The sequence below is a fragment of the Colias eurytheme genome, chromosome 2 (assembly GCF_061535395.1).
Source record: "Colias eurytheme isolate Ceu_HAF_F1 chromosome 2, ilColEury1 Martin Lab GWU primary, whole genome shotgun sequence".
In the NCBI taxonomy this organism is placed as follows: domain Eukaryota; kingdom Metazoa; phylum Arthropoda; class Insecta; order Lepidoptera; family Pieridae; genus Colias; species Colias eurytheme.
In genome coordinates this window covers 1,545,010-1,567,867 of record NC_142981.1, presented here as the reverse complement: position 1 = coordinate 1,567,867, position 22,858 = coordinate 1,545,010, and the positions used below count along the sequence as shown (strand labels likewise).

Here is a 22,858-nt window from a genome sequence, read left to right as displayed (position 1 = left end):
AGGAATCTACTAAGTAAATTAGGGATGTAACGATACCGATACCGATATATCGGCCGATATAATCGGCAAGCCGATAATATCGGTATCGCCGATAATAAATCAACCGATACCGATATTTTTTTATTAAATTCTTTCTTTTCTTTTATGTTTTTGCATTGTATTCATTCATATTGTTTTATTTCTGTTTCTGTAATAGTGTTAAGGAAGAGCGGAACCTCCTGACACAAACATTTTATTTGCTTACTAGGAGTGTTCCAATCACAAATTTGTTTATGTAAAGGAAAGAAATAAATAATTTTGAATTTTTTTAATTTTTAACGTGATAACTTTTTTAAAATCGTTTTAGTCGGGTGACATGTTCATAAACTTGTGTCACACCAAAACCTCACGAGCGCGATCGCAGGTATAACGAGAGAGAGACGGACCGATCTCCCGTTTCATCTCGAGCGCTTCCACTGCATTATGTTATCACGTAAACATCTCGATCGTAAACCTACTTTACAAACAACCAATTTTTTTGATATCAAAAAATTCAAAAACCCGCGCCCAATGAACGATGCGGGAGGCCGCCCGCGCGTGCGCACTTTGTTTTCTGAAAAAACTCTACCAATAGTAAACTTTTATTAGGTACTGATTGTATGTGTATTACTTAAAGTTTAACTGACTTTGTAAAATAATAATACTAAAATAAATGGTTTTGTTGTTTTTTGATTTGGCATTTTTATTTAAAAGAATACGATTAACAGTTGTCTCTGTTAAATGTTGGTAACTTTTTATGCATAATTCACTATTTATTTTCTACCAAGCCATCGATATCGGTATCGGTATCGGTATCGCCGATACATTACTACAAATATCGGTATCGTATCGGCAAAATCATGTATCGTTACATCCCTAAAGTAAATACTTTAAATGTGCTATACACGATTATAAACAGTTTTCGTAAAAAAAGGAAAAATTAGAGTAATCCATCTTTGATGTTTATAATACGTCTACATTGTTAAAATCTTTTTTTTAAAATAAAGTTTAGTGTATTATGTTCACGAATCGTATATATAATGCATCTTGTATGCTTAAAATAAAACGATATTATTTTGATGGTTTTCATTACAATAGCAGGAAGGTCGATTGATAAAGTCAAGGAGGTATTTTATCTTAGTACTAAATGCACTTAATTATTTCGATTGTTATGTTTTTGTCTTATGAGTGCCGAGAATAACTTATTGATGTATCGGTGTTGTTTTAGGGCCGATTTTTCAATGCATGGATAAAAATTATCTGTCCAATAAAGTATTGCACGTTAATATTAAAATGTCACGTAAACTGTCAAATACGGGCAATTAGAATACGTTTTTAAAATGGTAGTTTTATACATTATTCGACGAATAAGTTTTATCCAAGCATTGAAAAATCGGCCCTTAGTGGATAAAATGCAACGTGTTCTTTATTTCTAATTCATAATTGGCTTACCTGTGGACTTACGTAATGAACCTGAGTAGGTTATGTAGGCATTGAGCATTGACTATTCAGTATTATTGTCAAACTCGAAGTTTTTTTATAGTCGTGTCGTGTCTATTAGATCTTGCGATAAGGTGGTGCTTATATCTATGGAGAGGATACATGCTGCAAGGTGGTTGTCCGAACACGCCGCAGTAGCGCGCGGCGCCGCACTCCGAGCACGTCTCTTGTGCCTTGCGCCCGCAGTTCCAACACTACACCACATTATACATTACACAGTATACCTGATGGTGCGTCTCCCAGTCCTTGTGCTGACAGAACGCGCCGCAGTAGCGCGTGGCGCTATGTAATCTACATACGGCCGTAAACATCTATATTCTATACATACTATGATACTAATATTATAAAACTGAAGACTTTGTCTGTTTGTTTGAACTCGCTACTCACTACTGGTCCGATTAGAAAATTCTTTCGATGTTAAATAGCCCATTCATCGAGGAAATATATCATCACGCTAAGAAAAACAGGAGCGGAGCCACGCGGGTGAAACCGCGGAGCGCAGCTAGTTTTATAATATTAGTCAAAAAACTTTACTGTTTACTTCAATATCATAGCATCATAACTTCACAATTTCGATGATCATATGTTTACATAGAAAATGCACCCAATTGTTTTGCCAAAGGAATTTCTAAAACAAAGAATTTCCACATCACTAATGAATCATATCGCTTCTATTGTTTGTTATTTGCTTATTTATCGCTGACTAAAGCCGTGCATAACCAAATGAAACGAAGGATTGGTGTGTTATAATACCAATAACTAAAGAATGTAAAATGTGTCACAGTCCACAGCGCAAATACAAAATTGATAAAAAGTACACTTACGAAAATATTATTGGTCTGTGTACCTACCTCAAAACTGGAATAGTTCTGCATTGATTATAAGATCAGATTTTGGCACGATATTTTCGACAGCTTCAAACATTGTTTCAACCTTTTCCCTCCCTTTTTCATCAAACTCAAACATTTATTTATTCAATTAGACTTCTTCTAGAAGCACTACTGTATCGTCACAATATTTTTCTAACATTTACCACCGATTCGGAAAGCAGTATCTATGGAGAAGAACCGACAAGAAGCTCCATCTATATTTTGTATCTATCTATCTGACCATAATGTGCCAAAGTAAAGTATGGCACATAATGTGCTAAAGTAAAGTAAGGCATAACTAGAGTAACAAACAAATGAAATTGAACCTACTACAAACTACCAATTTCGGTTTTCGGCTAGTAAGTTAATTATCTAAAAATACATCCTGGGTGCATCCGGAAAGCGAGCATCGGAAACGCTGCAGTTTTGTCCATTGAAACTTGAACTTGTAAAACTAAATGAATTATGTAACTGTTACATGACACGAAATGCTGTCTTTGTCTTTGAAGTTAGATACTGGCTGAAATAAACTTCATGAGGTTACAACTGTAACCAAAATATTTTCCATCTTGATAGAAATACTACAGGATATTTGCGAAACGATTCAATTGTATTCGTAAAAGTAATAGAAATAAGTTATATTCTCGTTTTATATAAACGTTCTTTTTGGTTAATTAAAAAGGAGTAGGTACTATTTCATGTGTAAGAACTATCAGCAATCGATTGGAGAAACAACAACATTTAAAACACACAATGATTGTTGTCAGTGCCAGGAAGCAATAACCTTCGAACGTGATATCATAATATGTACCTAGACAACTAAATATTCTTAGAATATATTCTAGACGCTTCTACACAGAAATATCCATTAGGTGAATTATTAAGACCAGGTGCCGTATGTAATTTGCGCACCATTTTTAGATTTTAGTAAAAAATCCTCATATTATTTAACATTACCTTGGTTGGGTACACGCATGTTTCACGGTCAGCGTGTGCTCGGTGAGTCAGCGTCACGGTTCGACTGTCACCACTCACCAGCCTCCGTGACTTACTGGTACGCCAGAATTTTATGCCCGCCATTTTGTAATAGCGCGCGAAGATGCTCTGGACAAAGGTATGTTCTTTTGACTGTGGGTTTTTTTCAATAATAAAAATAAATATAAATTGAAATTTTCCATAATGCTACATAATACAGGTATTTTTTAAGAATTCACAGGTTCTGCCAATGGAAACAACAATTTATCACTATGGTTACATATAGATAATCACAAAGATACAATTCTTAAATAGAGAATTTGTATAGAAAGGGTCTCGATATTTTAATATTACCTACAACTTTTACCTACTGTTTTGTATGAAGATTCCCTATTGGTTGTATTAATTGTATATTGTGTACCTACTACATGTGAAATTTTCAGTCAAAAAGAGACTAAAATTTCTGGAATCGTCACAGAACTACGTTTGACATAATATCCTTTAAATTATGCAATTTAATTATAATTTATACCTAATACACATGCATTACTAAACAAAACTCGTTGTTAATCCGATAGCAATTGCTCATATGATATTTACAGGATATAACATTAGAAAGTACATTATGTAAAGGCAGGAAGGAATCCAGTAGTGTTTCCTAGTGATCGTGAGAATTGAAACCAACACGACAGTGGGTTAGTGAGGCGTGGAACAAAGACTTGATAATTATTGTGGAGCTCGATAATTTTGCTACATTTTTAAGGTGATATATTTAAGGTCAATTTACCATCTCAATAAGCGATTGACTCAAATTCTAGTGGGTGAATTTTAAGACCAATATCATGGATCGAAGATAATGATTGTCACTTGTCAGACAGAAAAAATAAACTTCCATCTGAAAAAAAATTAGTGTCTTACCACAAAAAAACTTTAGACAGGGTTTATCTCTTTAATCTGGTATTGTCGTATTTCACATAGACAACTATTAAAGTGACAGATGCCTGGTTTTAAGTTAGACTGTGTTTAAATTTTTTTGTGGTAAGACCAATAGGTTTAATAAAAACTATTTCGCATTGCCAAAACTGAAACAGACCTATTAAATAACATTATGATTATGGTCAAATAAACTACATAGGTATAGTTCTTTAATTCCTCAACAATCTGTACCAATTTAATCTGTATGCGTTTTATTTCAACACAAAATGCGGGATATCCAGTCGTACATCATTTTATGTGGAATCGGGAAGTCTGTAAACCGTGACTGTCAAGGGTGTGCTTGCAATTGGGAGTTCCCGGATGTGTACGGTTGATGTACTTTTGTGTTTTGGACTTTATTTGTGTTAAATCGCTTGCTAGATTTATTTTGTGGTAAAAGCGATTGGATATGTAAAGTGTTTTTTTACCCGACTGCCAAAGAAGGAGGGTAATGTTTTTCGAGTGTATGTAAGTATGTATGTATGTCTTTTCCTTTGTGACCACCTGTAGCCTAAACGGCTTGATGGATTTTGATGTATGAGGTATCGTTAGATTTGTCTTGATTACGGGAGTGTCATAGGATACATTTTATCCTAAAAGTCCCACGGGATAAAGACATAATAATATTTTTTCTAAATTTCCCTTTAAAAAAATATGTATGCGGTATCATTAGATTCATTTCAATCACTCTTTTTTTAGTGTGCAGTCGGGTATTTTGTTTTTTTAATAATTTACTTGTTTAATTGCGATGTTTTTGCGATTTTTTCTTTTGTGCAAAAACTGCTGAATGATTCCGTATGAAATCTTTGTTGTCCAGAAACCACGCGTGTCAAGCGATTGGTGTTCCATATTTATTCTGTGGTAGATGCAATCATTGGAAAATTAAGCACCTTATAGATTTCTCTTTCGTGCAAAAACTGCTGATTGAAACCGTATATAAATTATAGTAGTTTAGCACATATTCTACTTTTTGTCCAGAAACCACGCGTGTCATGTAATGTAGTTGCTGTATTGTTTAAAATCTAAAAGCTAATAAAGCGCGGTTTCTTATATGAGTTCTAATTTTCCAAATGTACCCATGTCTATAAATATGTTCATTGGTTGTTTCTTTTGCGAAACTACCAAGTAATACTTAAACACGATTGAAAAACTAAAGCATATCGCCTATCGAGCACGTGATCGCTTGGGTAAGAACCGTAACAATACTATTATAATATTTACATACTAATACGTGCATTGTGTAGTGTGACGAGCGCTTCCCTTTTGTTAGTGGAATGAACAGAACAATGGAATATCAGTTTAGAATTTAGAGGTGGAATAGAATTGTTAAATTTTGTTATAATTGGCAATGATTTGAATGCATTTTGTAGCTAGCTTCGTAATAGCGAACTATTTCTTCTCTGAGATTTCTTCACTAAAATTCGCGAATCGTTTTCAGTTCTACGCACAAAATAAAAAAAATATAATTTAGTTATTTTAGTAGAATTTAGATAAGATTTGAATAATATTTCTTCGTCGCCGGATTTGATAGAATGAAAAGGTTTGATTGGTATCCGATTGCAAATCCTGATATACCTAAAAAAAATCTCTAAAAATCAACCATTTCGTTAGACCAAAATAATTTTTGGTAAACTCATAAAATGTAAATTCCTCTCAAGTACCTAATTATTAAAATATAAATTCCTCTCAATTTTTTTACACACACTGTCGTGCTTGAGAGAAGCCAGCTACCCAATACCGCAGTAAAGAGATCACTTTTATTTTATTTTAATCAGATTATTAGAGTCATCTTTCATAACAATTTGATAGGTAACATAATACATACATGAAGACTGTAACTCAACTAGTGGTTAATACAGGTTTCACTTGACACGGTGAGAACTGTAGAACCGCAGTTTTAAAGAATTCATATAAAAAACTGAACGCTGGATTAAATTAATTAAAACTGACGTCGAATTAAGTTTTTTTGTTAAGAGATCTTGAAAACTGATAAGCGTTATAAGCGTTATGCTTAATTATTATGTTATTAATTATTATCGGTATTATAATTTCAAATTAGTTCGTTTTGTTATAATAATTTGACGTACCTAGAAACTACTTAAGTACCTATAAGGAATGGCTTTTTGTAAATTTTATTACTTAGATTGGTTGATGGACAATAATCGATGATAGATTTACTTACGCAATAAACAGTAAATAACCATAACATTCCTTATCAGCAATAATAATAATTTTAGATGCCGTTGTGTGGTGTGTGGTCGTGACTCTGCATATTAATAATTATGCAAGAGAGGAAAATTTAATTTGGTAAATAAACTCAAATGTTATTGAGTTCCTAATGTTTACGTAATTTGATTTATTCTGTAAAGTGTAAACATACTAAGTAAGTTCTGATACTTTGTGGTTGAGTGAAGGAAATCAAAGCTTGTTCGATTCTTCGTTACACTTAAACAAAGCAAATCGAAGTATTTCTTTGATCTAAGGATCTAACACACGGTCTACAGACCACACACAGTTCCTTTAAATAAAGTGACTTCCGTTCATAACTCCTAATATGATCTGATTAGAATTCACGCACCATTACGTTTGAATTGAAAACAAACTTCAGGGCACGGACGCATATTATTATGAACGCGTTGCATCGACTCGCGCGCAGCCTCTAGCGGGGGCAAGGCACGCCGCGCAACTCGCAAGCAATCAAATCAAGCATTGTTTTTCATTCCGCGCCGAACCTTCGTGCGCGACACACGCGTCGCGTCGTTTGTCGTATCGTGCGCTTCCGATTTATTTTGTGCGTGTTTTAACTCTGTGACATGTGCTTTGGAATTGATTGAGTGACCGCCCTGGAGGGCTGATTTGTGCTTATTGTTATCGGAATATTTTTATTTGGTAAGTACAGAATGCAGCTGCATAATGCGCTTAATGGACCATTGTGGTGGAGTACTTGAATTATTTCATTAAGTGCTTACCGCCCAATACAGACTCTCTGGTTAGGGCTACTGGTGTCGGCTGTGAAATTTAATTGCCCTTTAAGTGACTGCTCTTAATCTTGACCTTCGTCGCTTTTAAGAAACGTCGGGATATGATTCTATAACCTTTAAATTCACTGAAAGGCAAGATAAAGTTTAATTATAAAAATTATAAAAAAATTAAAAATTATATTTGGAACCCAAATTCGTAAAAGATAGGTAGGTATCATATTTTAAACATTATTGTTTTGTTTTTAAGTACTGAAGTATTTTATAAAAAAAAAAAAAATAATACTACCAAATAAAAAAGGTTCTTACAAAGCTTTAGATGCTGTCGCATCTTAACTTTTTAAACCTTACCTGCAGCGCCTTCCGAATATAGGTACTGTACTATTAAACAGGGAACAAAAAAGCTTGATTTTAATTGATTCATGGGAAGTGGGGCTTATCATTAAATCACTCAGATCTTATCAATGCACACAGCATTCTCCCTGAATAAATAGTTAAACAATAGCAATAAATTAACGCATGTTTAAAATAAACGATGCGATGATGAGTAAGATAAGCCAAAATGTATGTAAAATATTAGTGTAGGTATCTATTTCCAAGTATTCTGCTCTTTGGTCTTTTATATTTTTTTTCTTACAAAAATATCACAGTAAATAATAAAGGCAGTACCTAAAGGCTGTATGACTTCATCATCTGTACTCTATACAAAGTACCGCGTGAATCATGGAATCCGCGCGAAGTAAAATGCAAAGGTCTTCTGAGTCATTGAACTACTTTCATACTTTGACCATTTAGTTTTTAATCGCTTGGCTTATGACAGCGGCTAACCGCATATTAGTTGTACAACTGTAGTATTTAGTAATCTCTGGTACTACCATAGTATAAATAGAACGAGAGAGAAAGAGTTCTCTTTATCTTATAATTATGGTACAACTGTGATGGTCTGCATTCTTGCAAAGATTAGGTACTAAATATTTACTATGGTTTGGAATGTTCTTTTGAATTTATGGTGGGTCATAGCTCATAGACAATCAGTCAATCAATCAGGGAACTATTGTGACGAACTTCGTTATTGTTTTAGCAATTATCCTCTGATACAATGAAGCAAAATTACTAGCGTCACCAGATGTGTTCTACAGACTCACTAAAGACGCAACTCTGACGTCTTATCACAAATTACTAAATAGTTACTACGTAATATGATAAATAAGCACAAGCGATATAACATATCGTCGTAATCGAATGTCATGAATTAACAATAAATAAATGAGCTTTTATTTGTCAATAAAAATATAGATAAAGCGCAAAAAAGTATTTCCACCATTACTTTTAAATACTCTATGTAGGAACGTTATCGGATGATTTCACCGATAATTTTTTTTATTAATAGTTTAACACTCCATATCCAAGAACGATCATGTGGCATTATTTTGGTACCTATTAAGCGCCGTGCTTGATCATTAACAACAATGTGTTTTCACATCACGTATCGTCAATTTTTTTGTTAAAAACCCAATCTTTGACACTATCCCGAACCATAAAATTGAATATTCCTTTGTCGGTTTCAATAAATTCTATACAATACCTCTGTGTTTACGAGTTAGATGTGAGAAGAATTACTTGAGTGTAGTAAACGATAATTTAAGTAATAGTAAAAATTTAAATCATCCATTTGTTTAAATCGTTGTTAGAGGGAATACTAAACATTTTGGTAGTGTCCGTATAAACGTGTAAGATTTGTCACTTAAGCTCACAAGATAAGGTTATTTGTATAGGATATAATATTATAACATGGGGTTGGATATATTTCGTAAATTATTCAAATATGTCTGGATAAAAGGCAAAGTCCTCGTATAGTTAATTCAAAAATATGTTTGCGAGGTAGTCGATTTAATTTCTCAAATGTTTCTCAAGTTACATAATATTATGGGTTTTATAGAAGATTATAGCAGATAGACTAGTTTTATCATCTCTAAAATATGTATTTTCTCCAACATAAGAACCAGTGCTTTGTAAATAACTGCAAGGAATTTACAGTCGTGTGCCTATTAAATTCAAGTGCCTTTATTACGCTTTAAACTAAGGAATTACCCTTAAGTGGTTACACCTACCATGACGAATGTGTTTTCCTCATCTAGGTAAAAAAATATTTTATTAAAGAAACGTTATTACCACAAATAAAAATGAATTAACTTCTGAATACAGTTGAAATCAAAATCACAGAATTCAGATTTTTTTTAAAGTGAAACTTTTATTACATCGTCTCAAACTTTTTGGTCTGTGTAGCGCATGTCGTGTGTATCGCGGCTGCCGAGTAGGTATACCTACTCGGCAGCCGACCGACACGCGACATGCGCTACACAAAGCAGTGTTCGGAACCGTTCGAACTTCGAACAGTTTCACTTTTACCGTGGTTTCATAAAACCACACAACATTTTTTATTATTATGCTCTCATTGTAGTCAAAAGCATTACAAAGCGTTTGAATTGAAAGCACTTATAAAAAATAAAAATTAGACTAATTGACATTCGACCTTGGCGCTCAAAATTATGCCATTTGAGTTAACAAGGATGTAAAACAGTAGACAAATGTGTTAACTATAATCGGTCAACATCTGACACATGATTCATAGGTACATTATCATTTATCACGTTTATGGCAACAGCATGTGGAATTACACATGAACTGTGAGATATAATAGTTTTCTTAATATGGAGAACTCAGATCTTTTTAGCAAAGATTTTACGTATATTTCCAACAACTTTTTTATAATATTTAATGCCCACTTAGATAGACAACGAAATAAATGAGATGTAAACCTACAAACATTAAAACAGACCATATACTGCGCCTAGAATTTTGAAATCTAAAAAAGCAATCGAGCTCTGAACCTGAATTTCCAATCCAGCTTACGTCGGAATCTAGAAGAGGACAGGAGATCAATTACTGCTACGGTTCTATGTGAGTAACAGAGACGAAACGATAATCCGAAACGAGTCGATTTTTACGATTGCAGTCATCCCGTTGTCGCACAAATTGTTGAAGACTGCGAAGTAATTAGCAGATATTAAATTGGAGTTATAAGGTCTATAAACTCGTCTTATATATTTTGATTGCTTTAATTCTTCCTAGGAATGTTGTGAACGAGCTTCAACGATAACCATCATGAGATTGGACTTACATTAAAATTATCTCATGAAAGCTTACGGTATAAAAGACGTGGCCGTTACTTTTTTCGTAGTTAAGTCAATTTCGAAGATTAGTCACCGGTAGGCCAAGTAACTGGCAGAAGTTTTTTTTATTGTTTTTGGGTCACTTTATAGTAGGTAATTAGAGAAGGAAGACTCTTGTTAGTGGTTCTTTGCTTTCCTTTGTTTTTTCTACCACTCAGAGTCGAGAGACTTTTACATTAGATAATGTATAATTTGCACACAACATACCTACTATCTTCTTAAATATAAAAATGAATCGCAAAATGTGTTGGTAAGCGCATAACTCGAGAACGGCTGAACCGATTTCGATAATTCTTTTTTTATTATATTCCTTGAAGTACGAGGATGGTTCTTATGTAGAGAAAACGTAAATATTATGTACCACGGGCGAAGCCGGGGCGGACCGCTAGTCTAGTTATAAATTTCAACGTCACCAAAATACAATGTGTTCATGCTATAAATCAATTTTGATTTCTCTTTGATAGTTAAGCCACATGAGTAGTCTTTCTACTCATGTGGTTAAGCTACTGTTTAATAATGTTTACTAGTTCCGAAAAATAATGTTTTTGTACACATTCCATTGGAGATTTCCTAAGTCATTAATCTTCATGGAAATTAATATTTGTCGCGTATCATTAATCCAGAAAAGATAAATCAATTTACAAATAAGGTTGCACGCACACTGAGCTGGTATTTATTACCTACTGTATAATTAATTTCATAAATTTCTCAACATTTTTGTCGTGCATTGATCTATTTTCTCGTAATGTTATGATTTATGAACGATGCTTTTCACAATTGGCTTGTATTTCAGATTAATTTTTCGTATTCTTCGTAAAACTGCGCAATAAACGCTCGCGCTCGTTCATACAATATTTTTGCACATTTTGTGTAAAACTAGTTTACAATAAATAGTCGCGTAGGCTTGACAAAATGAATGTTTAAATAGAAAGTCACATTATAAGGATATCTCTTATTTCTATCCGCTACCTAACGCAGCATCTGATGGTATCTCCTAGCAACGAGGCCCGTGTTTATACAGGACTAGAGTTTAAATAAATCCGCGTTTTATCGAACATCTTGCCTCTGTTTACCGATGTTATGGTATGTAAGGTCGTGATCTTGATTATCGTTTACCGGTTTTAAAGGTTAAGGATCACTTTCCTTTATATCTAAGTTGTGATTTGATGTCACCGTTAGATTTAGTACTTTAATTTTATAGTCTAGAATTTGATGTAATGCATGTAGTTTTATAGATTTTGCGACTCGAATGATAAAACAAAGTTAGGCAGCTACAGTGAAAATATTCAACAGTGGCGGTCCCAAACTAGATCCTTGTGGAACCCTCATACAAAATTATCAATTGATGGAAAACTACATTATTATTTTGCTTACATTCATAACATATTGACAAGACCGTTACACCTCATAACACGTTATAATTTTTCAAAGAAGCGTACAGTCTTGCGCAAAAGCAGTTATTCCCGCGATTTCTGTGTTTTACACTGTTACAGATTGCATATTTTTGTGGGAACCGCAGCACAATGCTGTTGAGAGGCTCTCACGCTCTCTGGGTGGTTCTTGCGACATTTCGCTCGAAATCAACGCGTGTCAATGCTCATTGATCATAACTGTACTGTATACAGGCTGGTTAAATCTGCCATAAGCCCATAATCTATACTAATATTATAAAGCTGAAGAGTTTGTTTGAACGCGCTAATCTCAGGAACTACTGGTACGATTTGAAAAATTCTTTCGGTGTTAGATAGCCCATTTATCGAGGAAGGCTGTAGGCTATGTATCATTACGCTAAGAGTAATAGGAGCGGAGCCACGCGGGTGAAACCGCGTAGCTCAGCTAGTCTAATTATAAATATAGGGTGGTAAATAAATCACTCTGTATTTTGCACATTTAGAAGCGCTGGAAGAAGTCTAGTTGAGGAATAAACGTTTGAGTTTAATAGGAACGAGGACATATCATACGTGAATACGTTTGATACGAAATTAAGTTCATTGAAAATGATTTGAGAATTTTAATGTTTTGTTATTTCCGTAGTGAATTAAATTACTCACATTGCCAATAAAAACATAAATTACCCCTAGTCGTATTACATACTTGACCAAAAATTGACATTAATGGACATATTGCCTTGTGATTCTAGATATATAAATTTTGCGTTCAACCTTTACCTATACAACGTTCTTTTTTTCACCCCCTTTAAACATTGTTTCTCCTAGGTAAGATAAGATAAGATAGCCATTTCAGATTAAACTTAAGTCTAATACATACATATAATGAAAATGAAACAATTGAAAAAACTAACAAACTATATTCACTATTTTAATATTTGGTGTTTCTTTATTTTCTGAAGATCTATTTGCCAATCGGCAAAGGCCTCCTCCAACCGTTTCCATTCCGATCTGTCCTGAGCTACTCTATTCCACATTACCCCTGCCACTTGTCTAATATCATCGTCCCATCTTTTCAGCGGTCTGCCCCTCTTCCTTTTTCCATCTCTAGGATACCATCTTGTCTCTCGAGGTATGCTAATATAAATTAGGGTTGTTGAGGATTCCTCTTCCGCTTCCTCATAATGCGGAAGTTCCGCAATATTTTGGGTTCCTCTACCGTTACCGCATCCTCAAAAATGAAAATAAAAAAATCCTCTTCCGCTATCGCTTCCTCAAAATTTAGAGGAAATTTATGAGGATGCTGATCCGATCGGGCGGCGAATTTACAAAGCCTATTTAAACTATGTATTTGAGTTACGAGTCGGACTCTACTAACGAACAAGAGTAGAGTCTTACCGCCTTATTTATAGATATCTGCGCCTAACACTTATCTCTAAACATAATAATCAGAAGAAACATATTTTACCAAATAATGTTTGTCAAATGTCATTTTAAATTAAAAAACAAACAAGATGTTTAAGCTTACATAATAATATCTACAGTGCGACACAAAAGAGATGAAAATAAATGAGGGCGCCACCGTCGCTCATATAGCAACACTGATACTGCGACGCAAGCGATCTTGATACTATAGAATAAAAATCCAAAAATCTATATAATATAATCTAAAATAAATACCGCGATTTAAACCGTTATAATTGTTTCATTTTAGCAATAGTGTAAATTTAAGACAAAAATACATTAGTATTTTAATTGACCTACCTAGGTCAAATTTTACTTAAATGTATTTGGAATTAGTTATTTTATAAAAATCGGTCAAGTGTTTAGACTGCAGAGGCGCACATAGAATCAAACATACAAACAAACAAGCATACATGCAGCTCAAACACATTACCCTCTTTCTGGGTCCGTCGGGTAGAAAAAAACAAGGCGATTTGAAAACCACATATTTTTATTTTTTTTTGTAGATAAATTTTGTACATTAATATAATTCATCAAAATCTAAATATTCTACTCCTTCAAAGGACTGATCATCACTCTGTTTCGAAGTACTGGCAAGAGGGTACGGGGCATCTTCAGTATCATCATTTGGTTCTTCAGCACCATAACAGCTATCTGAATCTGAGTCATCTTCACTGCTCTCATCACCAACGTGAATAATAAATTTCTCAATGTCTTCGTACAGGGTTTTGCCCCTATTGTAATATTCCATTTCTATTTTTTTTACATGGTCACAACAATTCTTCCAATCTTCCCTTGTAATGGAGTTGAAGGCATCTAAAGCTAATTCTTTAATATTTTTTGCTCCAACATTCTGCGAAGCGATCTTTCTTTTTGCTTGTGCCCAAATCAACTCTATTGGATTAAGGTCACAGTGATAAGGCGGTAACCTTACCACTGTGTGACCGTGTTGCCCCAATAATTCATCAATTTCATAAATTGGATCTGGTTTATGCTTCTTTACCAGCTGAACAAGAGAAGGTTTCCTTAGTTGTAGATCAAAGGGAATATTATTTTCTAACAACCACATTTTTATTTCATCAACCTTGTTGGCTGATGTTGGACATTTATTTTTTACCACCGAGTGGTAGGGAGCATTGTCCATAACAATGATTGAGGGTTCTCTAATATTTGGTATTAGTTTTTCAGTAACCCATTTTCGGAAGTTTGCCCGGTTCATCTCCGAGTGATAATCTTCTTGTTTATTTAAACCACTAAAGATTAAAAGAGCATTAGGCACAAAGCCTTTTTCACTTCCAGCATGTACTAAAATCCACCTCTTTCCTTTAGAAATTTCTGTAGTCACACCTTCTGTATTTATTGACTGCCAACATTTTTTAACTTTATAGCTTGAATGTATATAACTTTCATCTAAGTAAATTATATCCTTCTGAATTTCTTCTGGCAAATTTCTATTGTCCATTATAGCTTGCAGATACATTTCTCTTTTGTGTGCTATAATGGGTTTTTCAAGCAGAACCTGCCTATTGGATTTATTTTTTGTATAGCGAAATCCTATTTTTTTTTAAAGTTTTCGCAAATGCTCACGACTACCATCATACCCAATGTCATCACGTAGCTGAGCCAATAATTTGCCAATTGTTGGCACTTCCTTTTTAACGGTGTAAAAAAAATGAATTTTTTGGCGTATTGCGCAGACGTCAAAGTCATCTAAAGTTTTTGATGGTCTACCTCTCCTATGTTTGGCTGGCGTTGAAAATTTGCCTTCATTTCTACTCCCTTCCTCTACTATCCTGCGTACTGTGCTTTCAGAAACCCCTATAACAAACGAATAAAGATGAATAAAATCAAATAGTACATTAATTGACATATTTTTATAGTAGCTTAAAACTAAAACTTCCTTTATTTTATTAATTTTTTTTAATGTAGGACGCCAGCGTCCCTGCGCTACTTTAGTAAGTAATTAGTAAGCTAAATCTAAAATATGTTTTTTTTTCTTATGGTTTGATTGATTAATAGATAGGTGTATGAAAACAGTTATCACTATACTATGTAGTAAAATCTAAACTAGGTACTTTATTTGAGGCTGGTTGGATTGGATATAACTTCTTGACTCAAATTGTGCTGGTCGCACTATAAAAACTAGTTTTTGTTTACATACAAATAACCTCAAATTAAATTTCGAAAACGTAATAATCGCCATACATACATACATTAAACACTCGTCACTAATGGAATATTCTATTTTACGTAGTACTGAGCAAAAATAAATGGAATCTCACCGGTATATTCTGCTGTACGTTTGTAAACGTTTTCCAAATCAGTCAATAACTTTCCAGCTTGAAATTCGGACAAACACCGAATAAAAACTTTATACACGACTTCACGGACACCGCTACGTTTAACCTTTTTCATGATGTCTCCTTTTTTATTTAAATTTCTTGTTCTAAATAACAATTTTATCTCAATAATTCTCCACTTCACGAAAAAAACAACAAATCTTTATTCAACTTGACAGCTACATTGCCAATTCAGGGTTGCCAGGTAATGAAAAACGAATTAGTTCCAAAATAATTAATTTCATCTCTTTTATGTCGTACTATACCAGTTAGTTTTTTTTTTGTGGAAATCGCCTAATGTCGCTTCTGACACTGATATAGATTAGGTTTTTTCTGTGGGTTTTTTCGAGTAATATGCATAAACAAAAGCTCATCTGAGTCCGGCTCGTGACTCAAATAGTTATAGTACTTACAGGCTTTGTAAATTCGCGATCGGGAGAGCTAACCTCCCCTAACCTTAAACATCAATATGTAGAGACAGGAGAATGGCTTTTGTTTTAATTTTTAATTTTAAAAGTTTTTGTTTTTTAATTTTGATTATAATTTCTTATCATCCTCATCCTCATCCGCTTCCTCTTCCGCTTCCTCATCCGCATCCTCTTCCTCAAAAAAAATATCCTCTTCCTCATCCGCATCCTCTAAATTTGTGTGTGAAAATTCCTCTTCCTCCTCCTCTTCCTCATAATCACTTCCTCAACAACCCAAATATAAATGCTAATATGACTAAACATACATACCCAGTTTTCTATTTTCTACTGCACGCGTAATCTAATTTATACTCCGATTGATAAATCATTACTTTTATGTCAAATCAATCGATCCATAAATATTAATGAACGATCGAATAAATTAAATTACGCTAACTGGATGAATATTAACTATTCTTGGTAATCGTTTTTACTTATTTTCGTAATAACTATTACGCGCTTGGATTTCTACCGATCTATATTCATAGAATACCTTTTGCTTTACTTCCTTGGTATTGGATTATATTATTATCTATACTAATAATAATTAGAAAGCTGAAGAGATTTTTTGTTAATTGTTTGGTTGGTTGGTTGAACGCTCTAATCTCAAGAACTTTTATCGAGGAAGGCTATATATTATATTATTAATCCTGTAAAACCGCTAGTCTTTTATAATGCTTTAATATATATTGTAGTATAAACTCTAACAGATAAATTATATTATACTAGCTTTCCGCCCGCGTTTTCAAAGAAAAACCCGTATAGTTCCCGTTCCTGTGGGATTTCCGGGATAAAACCTATTCTATTTGTAAATCCAAGTTACCCTCTATATATTATGTGCTAAATTTCATTGTTATCGGTTCAGCCCCCCTAGTCAAGTGGCTTTCTGTTAGCGTAGCGTTCAATAGAATAGACTACGAATGTATGAGATTGACGTAACCTGTAGATACGTTTATCTGCAGCCTGATAGGGCAGAAGTATTTGCGTGAAAGAGTAACAAACACACACACGTCCTCACAAACTTTCGCATTATTTTATAATATTATGTAGTAGGATAGGACTAGTAGGATGAACAGACACACAACATAAATATATGCTTTTCACATTAAGAATTAAGTAAATGGCAATATGTAGCTCTGCTTCGGACAGAGAGGTATAGAATGCCTTTATATACTTTATTAATCTTCTTATATATAAAAATGAATCGCAAAATGTGTTGGTAAGCGCATAACTCGAGAACGGCTGAACCGATTTCGATAATTCTTTTTTTATTATATTCCTTGAAGTACGAGGATGGTTCTTATGTAGAGAAAACGTAATTATGTACCACGGGCGAAGCCGGGGCGGACCGCTAGTTCTTTATATGCCTACATGTACTTAATTTTTTATTCAAATAAGTATTTTTTACTGTATCAGTATTTCGTATGATAATAAATTCAATACCTATTCCTATGAAATCAGGCTTTTAGCGTGATTTTACGTTAATAAGTTGTAAAGTGATTCTCAGAAGAAATCATGAGATGCTGCGTGTGATTCAACGGTGACTCATAGTTCATCGATATTGATTCCAATATTCTAATAGGTACCAACGTGAAATATAGTACTTATGAATGAAATATACTACGGTTACTTTTACTGATTTAAATACTACTTTAAACTCTTACTATTACTTATTTAATTATTATTCGTAGTTTTACATTAACTCTAAGGATCTAAATTTTGCTCTTATGTCTTAGAATTTGCAAACGTTATTCATTCACATTGAGAATATTATATTATGTCTCTGTTGTGGTCATGTACAGTGAAAGTAATTCTCCCTGATACAAATCCAGTTTTTGTTTCAGCTTATAATATAGAGCAAATAAAATAATTACCAGACAAAAAGCAAACATGAATAAGAAAAACACATTTTAAAAACGAGAGAATATTTTTGTGTCATAAGTTCTATAAATGAATACACAATTCGCAGTTATTTGTACTTTTTATTATTAAGTATTTATTAAGTTAACGTTTCATTCTCAAACAATGTCAAAGAAACACAATCAATTGTCTTTTGTTTTATCAAGACAAAAACATTGACACAAAAATCACAAATTCGAACGGCCTTCTCGACCATTTATTTGCCCGTAATTAAAGAGAATTAACCAATGCCCGTGAAAGTGTATGTTTTAGAAAACAATTGGTTTCGCACGCGACGTTGCGTGTATCTATTGATACTGAAGATCTTTGGTTGAGAGATGTAGGGTCTTTTTTAACCGACATTCAAAAAGGAGCTATGTAAGTTTGTTTTTTTGGTCGTGTTTTACTTGCAACTGCGTTTCATGTTAGCTATTACTTCACTTGTTTTTTGTAAAAGCTCATCATAAGTTTAATTTAGAATAAAAAAAATATATATCAAAATTATTAAAAATCAACCCTATAGTACGCTTTTAATGCACAATAAATAAATATAATAAATAATAGGAAAAACAATACTATCAAATAATTTCCATAAATGACAATGATGATATGCATAAATTTGGAAATTTTCCTGCGATAATTCAAGGAAACAAGACCAAATTATGTATTATAACACCTTCAATAATAAAACGTCCCGATTCATTTCTGTCCATAGCATATCTGTGGGTGTTAAAAATACAATATTTATATTTGCTTAGCTATCGGTTACCAGCATCCGTTGTTATCAAGGTTAAATGTTGATAACTGATAAGGCTTTAGCGCCAGACCCTTCGAAGTTTAACACTATTAGCTTCGCCTGTATGTTTATACTAGCTTTCCACCCGCGGCTTCGCCCGCATTTTCAAAGAAAAACCCCTATAGTTCCCGTACCTATGGGATTTCCGGGATAAAACCTATCCTATGTGTTAATCCAAGTTACCTTCTATATGTGTGCTAAATTTCATTGTTATCGGTTCAGTAGTATTTGCGTGAAAGAGTAACAAACACATACATACACATCCTCACAAACTTTCGCATTTATAATATTAGTAGGATGTAACCATGTAACCAACTTATTTCATGAGTTTATCTTATTAAAGCGTGTTATTTAGGTGTTTAAAGTTTTAAGCGAAGTACCTCTATTAATACAGCTTTAAATTATCTGTTATTTTTCTATAAAAAAGACACGCTATGTAAATTATTCTTCTCACAGACTGCACATAAATTAATTATCATAATATTTTAAATTTTAATTATTTAATCCCAACTTAATGCACAATAAAAACTACAATTACCTATTTTGTCGACCCTGACCTTATACGATTGTTGGAAGTTGGAATTGAAGGTAAAATCGGGGTTTGTTTGTTTTAATATTTACTATAGGTAAATACATATTTTGTATCTTAGTATTAAATTACTTCAGTTATAATTTTAATTTTATATCGACCAGCTTTACACTCTGGCTTGGTCTGTGGTCGAAAATTGGCCGTGTGCTAACTCAGAAACCTTCGTGGGCGCATGTACGGAGATCATCTTGATGATGAAATGCATTGTTTACGAATCCGTAAAGGACTTACAAACATTAATTTTTATAATTATAGATTATATGTCGAAATATGCCAATGGAACACAAATTTGAAAATATTTAAAAGTGATTCAAAATTCACAGATAATCCAACCTGCACTGTTTAGCCTAGATAAGGATATACCAACAGTATATTTAGGTTAAACCCTTGTGTTACAATTGATAACAGACTGCCCACTATTTGATTGTTTATTTTAGTGGTTATCTTTAGAATTGGAATAATATGAATATATTTAATTCTATTTCGTTTGAATAAGATCTTAAATTTACTTTAAATAAAAGTGTATTTTAGAAGATAATACTTATTTAAAGTTCAATAACATTTAATTTACATGAAGATATGTATTAGATTAAATCTCTCATCTTTGTCCTTTATCTCAATTGATTCATCACGGATTGTGCAACTTCCCTCTTGGGATAAAATGTAATATGAATTATATGTTTATTATTACGAATATGTAGTATGGATCAGCAGAACATAGTTATTAGTTTTCTACGTATTTTGTAGTATTTTTTATTGTCTACTTATTGCTAAAGAAATCTCTTCTTTTATGTAGGGTAAAAGTGGGATAGATGCCGCACTAGGATAGATGCCCCATTTTCAAAAAACCTCACTTCCCAGAGTCCTGACTACGAATTAATGATTTAAATAGGAGCTCCTATCACCCCGCACCTCGTGTACGCATGAGCTGTTGTTTGGTGAAGACGTGTTTCGCTAGTGCGTGTTATAATATCGGCGGCGAACTTCACGAACACGTTAAAATTTAAAAAGGTTGATATTTGCCTTTGCATAACTTTATAAGTATTAATAAATTACACTATATTTCTTATTATGTCTATACACTGGTTCATTAAGTACAAATCTAAGTGAAAATAGTGGCTCTTTTGTTTTTATTTAATAAAAAAACTACTGGGGCAGCTATCCTTATCAAAAAGGATAGTTGCCCCTTTTTTTTCGAGGGATAGATGCCCTGCCTGGGCCTCTAAGGGCATCTATCCCTCAATACATATGTACATGTTAGTATCGATAATCACAGGTACTGTTTATATTTTTACCCGATTGCGTCAGAAGTTTTCTCTATGTTAACCGATTTTACTCGTTTAATTTGCTTTTTTTTTGTTATGTTTACTTACTTATTAATGATCTGCCCTTATACTGATTGTAGGAGAACCACGCCACGAAAATACAAAAGAAAAGAAGGAGTGCGAGCGCAAGTATATTCTTGGACAACAGAACAACTATGTGAACTTGACATTTGCTGGTTTATCATATTAATTTTATTAGATTTCGCGTTTATAGAGTATGTCAGGCATCTATCCCACTCTGCAGGCATCTATCCTCCTTAGTATTTTCATGGTGGGGCAACTATCCAACTAGGTAGGCGTCTATCCTCAAATAAGGTGTTCTACAAAAATATTTATTACACATTATCTATAAATGATAGGATTAAAAATATATATAGTAATTCAAAACAGATAATTAACCTAGCTATATTCATACAAAGTGTTCGTATAAGATTCATGTTTTTTAAATTATGAGGCTATTTCAAAAAGTGGGGCATCTATCCCACTTTTACCCTATAGTTAGGCAATCTAAGAGTTAGGCTATAAATTAATGATGAAATTTGCTATTATTAAAATACACATAACACATCTAAACTCAAATTACTAAAGCAACTCTTACCTTGATTGTATGGTGTAGTGTCTACGGACAATTATTTATTGCCTTCCATATTTCCCAACGAAATTGATATTTGGCTACAAACGTAGTAACTCATTGTCAATTATGCGGTATTTATGTAATACTATCAGGTTCGTATTATTTGCATTCGGGCTTGCGTAATCTGTTGCAATTTGAAATAATTTACGCGGGAGATACAAATATGGGGTCCATAAATTATAGAACTGGTCTGGTTATAGATCAACTTGATATACGATGTAAACTGATGGATATCGTTTATTTGTCAAATTAATATTTCTTTACTAAATGTCTTTTTAAACAAGCACTTAGTTTGTTGTATTATATCAATTTTTGATGAAATCATAAAACTTATAATTTTATGTAAATATTTTTGTCTTTTAGTTATTATTTTTCTTCTTACATTCCAAATTCAAAAACCGCGGCCTCAACAAATCTGATTTCACCACTGACAGTACAACATCAGTTTTGACAGTTCAAACGTCAATCTGACATCTGCAACCGCAGGCAACTACAAAAAAGAAAAAAAAAGTGAAACAATAAGTATAACTACAGTCAATTGCTGACAGTTTAATTCTCCCCGATTTGCTCATTGAACACCCGGTAGCGTTGGCGCCGCGGTCATTTGGCTCAATTGCTGGCGGCCATTACTCATCCTTGAGATGTACCCAGATGATTTAAATTGACGCAGAGTTATGCCACCTGCTGATGAATTATCGAAATGAGAGGATTTAGTCTTGAGATGTTATTGTGATATTTTTGTTGCTGATTAATTTTGTAATAATCAAAAAAATTAAAAGCTAATATCATTAAGTTTTGTCTTAATACATCTTTAATACTTACATCTAAATTTTGTGATAGGTATACCTAATATTAACCACCTATGTTACCTATGAGTTATGACAGTAGTACCTTTTGTAGGTCGTTTCAGTTATAATAATTGTTTTATACTTAAGAAATTAAACAAGTTAACCTTATAAGATGTAAGATTATATAACTAAGACAATAATACTTTTATCGATCAGAGAAATTATAATACGCTTGAAATCTGATAGCGGATCTATGTAAGTAATTTCAACAGTTATGTAAGCATACGTTTCATTTTAATTGTCTTTGATTATTCTATTGTGTATTTTGATTTACTGAACAGTACAAATATTTTTATTTCAGCGATTATGCACGAATAAAATAAAATAGATAGTGTGATGGTGATAGTGAAGCATCTACACGCAAAATTAATATCATTTCTCTTTAGTTAGAAGAAGCTTCTTGGTTAGAAGTAATAAATAGCAAATAGTGATAATTTTCTATACTCTAAAGGAGGTGTTAATAATAATGAATTATGCATATCTTGGAGTTTTCTTTCCTACAAAATATGTTATCATAAAACGTTGTTTAACCAAGCGGCCTGTCTAAAATTATGTTTTTAA

The 22,858-nt window shown here is 33.1% G+C and overlaps 2 protein-coding genes across 2 annotated transcripts in view; one reads left to right on the top strand and one right to left on the bottom strand.

The window, feature by feature from the left end:
- Nucleotides 1-7,046: 7,046 nt before the first annotated feature.
- The window catches only part of rau (RA domain-containing protein rau), a 73,554-nt gene continuing 57,742 nt past the window's right edge, over nt 7,047-22,858 (top strand). The window contains exon 1 of the mRNA XM_090110309.1: nt 7,047-7,226. The gene's annotated coding sequence lies outside the window, so the exon portion shown is untranslated. The remainder of the gene's footprint in view (nt 7,227-22,858) is intronic.
- Nucleotides 13,650-14,619, bottom strand: LOC149910081 (uncharacterized). The gene has a single exon (XM_090108937.1). The coding sequence runs from the start codon at nt 14,617-14,619 to the stop codon at nt 13,921-13,923; it is 699 nt and encodes a 232-aa protein (XP_089965063.1). The 3' UTR covers nt 13,650-13,920.